This window comes from Canis aureus, chromosome 37 (assembly GCF_053574225.1).
Source record: "Canis aureus isolate CA01 chromosome 37, VMU_Caureus_v.1.0, whole genome shotgun sequence".
NCBI classification, from domain to species: domain Eukaryota; kingdom Metazoa; phylum Chordata; class Mammalia; order Carnivora; family Canidae; genus Canis; species Canis aureus.
Window position 1 is genome coordinate 23,211,784 of NC_135647.1, and position 8,321 is coordinate 23,220,104.

Consider the following 8,321-nt stretch of genomic DNA (forward strand, 5'->3'; position numbering starts at 1 on the left):
ACTCAGGGAGAAAGACTTATACACACACTAGACATGAGCTAGAGCAGTTTGGGCAGGAAATTCAGACATCCTAGATTTGGGACGTGTTCTAAAAGAGGGGTGCAAGCTTTGGGTGGGTCTACATTGTCTACCAGAGAGAGCAGTATGGAAAAAAAAAAGTCTATAGTTGGGATAGATCAAATTATTGAGCTAATCTTTTTTTTAATTTTTATTTCTTTATTTTTTATTGAGCTAATCTTATTAGCCCATAGCAAATCTTTAGCCAGACTGCCTGCTTTTATCACCATAGCTATATTCTCCTCTCTGATTTCATTTTTTCCAGCGCCTTTTTGATCCAAAAGGTTTTCAAAAGCATGTTACACCTATAAGCCTGGATGTGGAACCCCAGCCCCTGACAGGCTTTCCTTTCCTTCTTTGCCAGGTTATCAAGAGGCCCTAGAACAAGGGGCTCGGAGTTTGGAGGACTCTCAGAAGGCTTGACTGCTACAGCAGATTGCACGTGGACAATCTCCGCACCTGGAGCTGCAGCTATGTGGGCCCCTCGGCAAGTGTGCCAGAACTCCTACATTTTCTATGTTCTGCTTCTGGAAAAGAGCGTAACTATAGACACTGTTACCAAAGACACCAACACCACAGAACTATAGGAAAGTCCAGTGAATAGACCTCAACAGTTGTCTGGCATTGGACATGATTCTGGCTTCCCGAAGGGGCACCTGGGCAGGGTTCAGAAGTAACCACTGTGCCTGAGCTCCCATAAATGTCTCTGCCCGCCCCCCCAGAAATATCCAGTGCGAACCAGGAAATCCATCAGGTTGCCACTGTCATCTCCATTCTGCCACGAAGGATGCTTCAAGCCTAACATCTCAGAGGCGGCTCAACTACTCCCCTCAAGCTTCAAATTCTGGTTTTACTGCCTCATTTAACCCTTGATGGTTATTCTTTTTAGTATATTCCTAAGTATGCCTCTTATGACACCCCTGATCTTGAAGACCCTCCAACACTTGTCAGTCTGGGGCCCGCCCAGCCGATGGTAACAGTGGGTCCTTCAGAGCCAGTGAGAACATGGAAGGCAGCCCACCCCTGCGGCCCAACCAACACCAACCTCAGGATGACTGTTACTCCGACCCCACAGCGTTCACACACTGTACCTAAGAAACCATGGAGGTGGACCAGGCGATCACAGATGCCCACTCCCCCCTCTCCTTTGCTTCACCCAACTGTAGGCAGGTTTTCCTCGGCCCACAGCCCATATTTTGGCTTGCACCGAGCTTAAACAAGCGCCTAGGGGAGCACTGCCCCCCTCACCAGTCCAGTCTGAGAACCTGCTGACCAGGAGGCAACGCTGCGGCTGGGCCACCTGATTCTGCACCTGCTCCCACCAGCTCCGTCCCTGCCCAGTCCCTGCTGGTCCGCCCGCCTCGGCCTGTAAAAGAAGAGCCTGTTCTGATGGGTGACTGACACCTGCCACTTCTCAGACCGGAACCCCACGGCTTTGCCCTACCAGGACGCCGCAGAGCCCAGCCCCGCTGTGGCTGGCGCTGCCTGTGGGGGAGGGGGGGGGGCGAGGCCTCGGCTCTCCCAGGCCCTGGCGCCCCCCTGCCCCCGCCTCCCCCCAACCCTGCACGTTCACAGGCGGCTGGGCCACCGCCCCCCCCCGCCCCCCCCCCCCCCCCCCCCGTGCTGCCTCTCCTCCCGCCCCCCTCCTGCCCCCTTCCCTCTCCCCTTTCGCCCTTCCCCCCCACCCTGTAGGGCTGCTGCTCCGCCCCGCCCTCCTCACCCCTGCCCCCTCCCCTCCCCCTCCCCCTCTCCCCTGATACTAGCCCCCCCAAGGCTGCCGCTACCCCCTCCTTCCCCCTCCCCGTCCCCCCTCCTCCCCCACCCTGTAGGGCTGCCGTTCATCCCGCCCCTCCCTCCTCACCCCTGCCCCCTACCCTCTCCCACAACAGGGCCCCCTCGGGGCTGCCGCTCCCCCCACCCCCCGCCGCCTCTCCCCCTCCCCCTCCCCTGCTCTCTCCCCCCCACCACCTTCCTCTGACACGGTCCCGCAGGGCTGCCGCTCCCCCTCCTCTCCCCCCTCCCCCTCCCTTCTTCCCCCCTTCCCTCCCCCCAACCGGCCCCCGCGGGGCTGCCGCTCCCCCCGCCCCTTCTCCCCTCCCCCCTCCCCTGCTCTCTCCCCCCCACCCCCTTCCTCTGACACCGCCCCCGCAGGGCTGCCGCTCCCCCTCTCCTCTCCTCCCTCCGCCTCCCTTCTTCTCCCCTTCCCTTCTCCCCCCCAGCGGAGCTACCACTCCTCCCGCCCCCTGCCCTCTACCCCCTCCCTCCTCACCCCGGCACCCTCCCCTGTCCCCTCTCCCCCTCCCCCCCCCCCCCCCCCCCGCGGGTACAGGGCGACCCGCCCGCTGCTGTCCGAGGTCGGGCTGCTGCCTACAGGGCTCGGTGGGGTTTGCACCCCGAGCAGGAGCACGCATCCCCGAGGCAGTGGCGGGGCGGGGTCTCCGCAGGCCTCCCTGCCCATCAGGGGCGGCTGTGACCTTCAGCCCTGCCGGGGGCGCCCGCCTCCCCAGCATCCGGGGCTCTCCCTGCCGGGGCCTCCGCCGCGCCCCCCCTCCCGGGGCAGTGCCCCTGGCAGCCTGGGGGAGGGGCCGCCGCCCTGCGCCCCGACGAGCCCCCCTGCGGCAGCCCCCGCAGCACACGGGTGCAGCTCTAGCCCCCCCCCCGCCCCCATGGGGCCCCTGCTCCAAGGACAGGGAGGGGACCCAGGGGCCGCCCTCCTCACTGGCATCCAGGGTGCCAGCCCCCTCCCTGACCTGTGTGTCTTTCCCCAGTTTTGGGAGGTCATCAGTGACGAGCACGGGATCGACCCCACTGGCAGTTACCATGGAGACAGCGACTTGCAGCTGGAGAGAATCAACGTGTACTACAATGAAGCTGCAGGTGATGAGCCATGCTTTCTGCCCAGTCCCCCTGCTTTGCACGCTGGGGCGGACGCAGTGTCCTAGGGACAGCCGGTGGCCCCGGCACAGAGAGGCTGCTTGCATGCATTTAAAGTGTCGGCTGCTAAAAATGACCGGCGCAGCCCCCCTGACTCCTGCATGTTGGCCATGACTAAGCAGCCGCCGCTGGCTCCTCTTCTAAGGCAGAGAGACAGCTCTGTTCGCTGCCTTTTGTCTCTGGTGCTAGAATTTTCTCTAATGATGCTGCTGTGAGAGGCGCATGGAGCACAGCCCGGGCTGTGATCCCTGTGCCCCCCGCCAGTCTAAGTCCGGCTCTGTTCCCCGCAGGTAACAAATACGTGCCTCGGGCCATCCTGGTGGATCTGGAGCCGGGCTCCATGGACTCGGTCCGGTCCGGGCCCTTTGGCCAGATCTTCAGGCCCGACAACTTCGTGTTCGGTACGTAGTCACGGTCAGGGCAACGGGCTCCAGGAGTCTCCTTCCTCAATGCCGGGCAAGTCCCGATTCTTAGCGTCGCCTGCCAGGTGAAGACTGGGGGTCCACAGAGGCCTGGGTCCCGGCCTGAGCCCCCGGCCCCTCTCCGGGCAGCTCCGGGGACAGTGTGGGCCCAAGGCGGCCTCTAGAGCCCTCCCAGCGCGCAGCGGCCTGGGACGGGTCAAGAACACAGAGCGGGACCAGCGTCCCCACAGGAGTCGGTGGGCTTCTGGTAGCATCGCAGCCCAGGGCCAGCGGGCAGCCACTTCAGGAGGCCAAAGGCCAGGGGCACAGGTTATGCCCAGAAGTGGAGGCAGCTGCTTAGGGCCCGTCTCCTCGGATCATACTGTGCCCTTGCTCCTGCCTGTTTATTGCATCTGCTGTAAATATGTCAAATACTGAAATCGTGACCTGCACCAACGGTCAGAGACGTGGTGCCTTTCCTGGCCCCTCAGGGTGCCCAGGCTCACCCAGAGGTGCAGTGTCCTTCCCTGCAATCCCGATACTAACAGTAGAGGAACAGGAAGGGTGACACAGTTCTCAGCAGCCCCACAGACAACCAGGCGGCCTCGGGTGAGTCACCGGTACGACGAGGCCGCCCAGAAGCCACGCGGTCAGGGCTGCAGTCTCAGCTCACCATCAAGACAGTCGAACTAGTCCTTGACTCCAAATCCTGTCCCATGGGCCTGGCGGGAGGGAGCCCAGGAAGGGACGGAACCAGCACTTCAGGAGGATGGAAACTAGGGGCATCTGAAAAGTATGGAGAGGACAGACACCGTTAGCTAAGGAGCCGAGCCCGGGCGGGTGGCCAAATGACGCGGGTCAGTGGCTATGAAGGAGCTTTCTAAGGAATGTCTTGGTTGAAGGTGCTGTTGGCACCTGCCCACATTCCTGTGACACTGGCTCTTCCCAGACTCCCTACCGCATGTTCTGCCCCTGACACCTTTTGGAAGGAGGACTGCAGAGAAGGACAGGCTGAATAGGTGAGCCCCCCGGCTCTCGGGGGGACCTCTCGGGTGATGGTCCACCTCGCCCCTTACAGGTCCCCCAGCCTGGAGCCCTGTGGCCGCCCCGGTGCGGCCTGGGGGCTTCCGTTTCCTGGCTCAGGCCCCTACTGCCCTCCTGCTGCTTCCTGGGGTTAATGTCACCCAAAGCGTTGTCTCAGGTTAGCTTCTGGCGGTCTGACCTATGACACTCCCCAAAGAAGAGAAGCCATAGTTTTTTATTGCTAGGTCACAAGTTACCACAAACTCCGTGGCTTCAAGCATCACAATTGTCTTACAGGTTCTGGGGTCGAGAGTCGTGGGTCTTCCACCCACGTGCTGAACTGACCATCCTGAGCTTCTCCATCTGGAGCCCAGGGCCCTCTTCCATGGCCCAAGGGTGGTCGGTGGAATCCGGTTCCTCACGCTCATGGGTCCGAGGTTCCTGTTTGCTTGCAGGCTGTTGACCAGAGGCCTTTCTTCGCTCCCCGGGGCTGCCGGCCTTTCCCTGCCACAGGGCCCTCCACAGCATGGTGGCAGGCTCCTCCAAGGCCAGCGGGAGAGGGTCTCTACTCCTTTGAAATTCTTTTTTTTTTTTTTAAGAGTATATTAATTTATCATGAGAGAGAGAGAGAGAGAGAGGCAGAGATAAGCAGAGAGAGAAGCGGGATCCTCCCAGGGAGCCCATTGCGGGACTCGATCATGGGACCCCTGAGCCAAAGGCAGAAGCTCAACCACTGAACCACCCAGGTGCCCCTGCTTTGAAATTCTGATATCCTTTTCTGCCCTCAGCCAGAACAAATTCTCTGCTTTAAATGGGCTCATGTGATTAGGGGCGGCCCACCCACACAATTTCCCTATTTGAAAGTCGACTTGGAATCTTACTTACATCTGCAAAATCCCTTAGGTTAGTGTTTGAACAGTGGGAAAAAGGTATGTACACACCAGGGCCAGGTGGCTCTGGGGGCTGTGTCAGAATTCTGCTTCCCCCAGTGGACGGTTTGGGGGAATGGGAATGGGCTTTGAAACTGGTTCCAACCTCTGAACCTATGGTCACAGAATAAGCGGTGTTTCTACTTACTAGCTGTATGGCCTTGGGCAAGCATTCAATCTCTCTGAGCCTTAGCTCCTTTTTCCAGAAAATGATTATAATGGCACCTACCTCAGAGGGTTATTGTCGGGATTAAACGTCATAACATACGGAAAGTACTTGTCACACAACAGCGCAACAGTTGATGCTGCTGTGAGCATCCCATTAAGGGAGGTGTTCGAGGATAGGCTATGTGACTTCCTGTTGGGAATTCTGCAAGAGGCGACCAAGACAGATGAATTTTGGAGTATCTTTTAATTTTAGAAAATACGATTTTGAGGTCCCTTTTGACCACTGAAGTCGAAGAATCTATGTGAATATTCTTGGAGCAGTTAATATACTCGTCAATATAGGACCTTAACTGATTGGTATTAAGCTGTATCCTTGGTACAGAGTTTCATAAGGGGATGGAGCCCATGTGCTCAAATTTGGGAAGGAGTAGCAAGAGGTGGGAAAAAGAGTCAAAAGAGAAACTCAACCGCTCTTAACAGTTCTACTTAGAACTAGTTCCGGGATCCCTGGGTGGCGCAGTGGTTTGGCGCCTGCCTTTGGCCCAGGGCGCGATCCTGGAGACCTGGGATCGAATCCCACATCGGGCTCCCAGTGCATGGAGCCTGCTCCTCCCTCTGCCTGTGTCTCTGCCTCCCTCTCTCTCTCACTCTCTGTGTGACTATCATAAATTAAAAAAAAAAAAAAAAAAAGAACTAGTTCCAACTCAGTAAGTTAAATTTGCAACTGCAGGTGGCTACAGTGGAAACGTCTATCTTGGGCTGGGCTCAGAGTAGCAGCATACGGTGTTTTGAGACAGCTGCGCAGGGTCAACGGCCCATTCTAACTTTCCTCTCACATGTACTTCCTTCTTTCCTTGTCTTGCTTCTCCCTCACTTCCTTTCAGCTCCAGTTTAAGATTGGGCAGCAGGTTCTGGTCCCGGCATCAATATCTAGTGAGACTTGACTATTCATTGGTTGACTCAGCTCCTGGTTTGCTGGGCCTCTTCCTCAGCCTGTAGTGGGCTCTCCTCACTGTGGAGACTCTCAATCTGTGCCCTATTTTCAGCCTCATTTCTCCTCTATCAGTATCGGCATCTCAATGGGACCCAGATGCCTCACTAATTGCACCCTTAAAAGTCACCTGTGAATCAGCACAGTATTCCCTGAGTTAACAAAAATTTGACTTTGAAACGCCCAGTACCTAGAAATTTCTGGTTATACATTGCTTCTCTATCCTCCAGTTCTCCCAACGGCTTTAGCCTCCCTTCTTCCCCCAACATACCACACCCACCAAGCTGTCCTTGGCCAGTGTGTCCCCTGTCGGCCACTGAGAGGAAATTCCTGGTCCACGACCACACCTCCTCTTCATTTTCACCAAGATCCTTTCGCCCACAATATGCCCCTCCCTTTCCTCTCTCAACATTCACAGCTCTGATGAATCTCTTTCAGAGAATGCCTTTCCCAACATATCTGTCTCCATCTTCTTTAATCTCCTTTTTTTATAGTTATGAAAAAACATCTAATTATTTCTTTGTATCCAGAAAATAACCTGTTTTGTAAAATGTTTACACTACTTGTAATTTATGTTATGATATAAAAGTTAAGTTGCATTTGACTAATTGACATGTTTGGTGGACATGTAATTAAACATTTATTAGTTTTATTATTGCAGTTTTCTTGTTTTCATACTCATATTTTCAAGTTTTATCCCCTCTCCCCCACCACCACTGATCTGAAATAATTTCTTAGGTCTTGAAAACTAGTCAGTGCTATGCTCATAGTGGTAAAATAGTAAAATGGGTAAAATTGGCCTTGCTGGTAAGATTAAAAGAGTGGAAGTAGCAAATATTCCTTGTAATCATGAAAAACAAAAGAATATTGCTAGCACGTTACACAGGCATCACACTCTGAGTGTTCAACAAAATTTGGTACAGTGAAATTTAACAGACTTAATCTACCACATATTTGAAATGCTGCCTATTACTATTTTTGTACTACATGACAACTAGGCATAAGGAATAACTGATTACAAGAACATACTAGGGAGGGGCACCTGGGTGGCTCAGTGGTTGAGGGCCTCCCTTCGGCTCAGGTCATGACCCCAGGTCCTGGGATCGAGTCCCACATCGGGCTCTCCACAGGGAGCCTGCTTCTCCCTCTGCCTGTGTCTCTACCTCTCTCTCTGTGTCTCTCATGAATAAACAAGTAAAATCTTAAAAAAAAATACAGTGGAAAAAAGACAGTCTCTTCAATACATGGTGCTTGGAAAACTGTAAAAGAATAGACCTGACCACTGCCTATTAGCATACACAAAAATAAACTCAAAATAGATCAAAGACCTAAATGTTAGACCTGAAACTATAAAGAGGGCACACGCAGTAACTTCTCTGACACTGGCCATAGAAAAATTTTCTAGAAATGTCTCCTAAGGCAAGGAAAACAAAGCAAAAATAAACTATTGGGAGTACATCAAATTGGGATCCCTGGGTGGCGCAGCGGTTTAGCGCCTGCCTTTGGCCCAGGGTGTGATCCTGGAGACCCGGGATCGAATCCCACGTCAGGCTCCCGGTGCATGGAGCCTGCTTCTCCCTCTGCCTGTGTCTCTGCCTCTCTCTCTCTCTCTCTCTCTCTCTGTGACAAATAAATAAATAAATAAATAAATAAATAAATAAATAGGTTCTGCGCAGTGAAGGAAATAACAAAAGACAAACTACTGAAAGGGAGAAGATATTTGCAAATGACATATCTGATAAGGGGTTAATATCCACAGCATATAAAGAACTTATACAACTCACTGCCAAAAACTAAACAATCCAATTAAAATACGGA

At 54.4% G+C, this 8,321-nt stretch overlaps 1 protein-coding gene across 2 annotated transcripts; it reads left to right on the forward strand.

Annotated features, from left to right (window-relative positions):
* Nucleotides 1-424: 424 nt before the first annotated feature.
* Nucleotides 425-6,996, forward strand: LOC144306328 (tubulin beta-4B chain-like). Of its 2 annotated transcripts, XM_077885772.1 has the most exons (4): nt 425-1,164; nt 2,826-2,934; nt 3,282-3,392; nt 4,713-6,996. In XM_077885772.1, exons 1-4 carry the CDS (start codon nt 1,159-1,161, stop codon nt 4,757-4,759), a joined length of 273 nt encoding a protein of 90 aa, XP_077741898.1. In that variant the 5' UTR covers nt 425-1,158; the 3' UTR covers nt 4,760-6,996. The 2 variants fall into 2 exon arrangements, with proteins under 2 accessions (XP_077741898.1, XP_077741897.1); XM_077885771.1 differs by lacking the exon at nt 425-1,164 and having other exon boundaries at nt 2,721-2,934.
* The last annotated feature ends 1,325 nt before the right edge of the window (nt 6,997-8,321 follow it).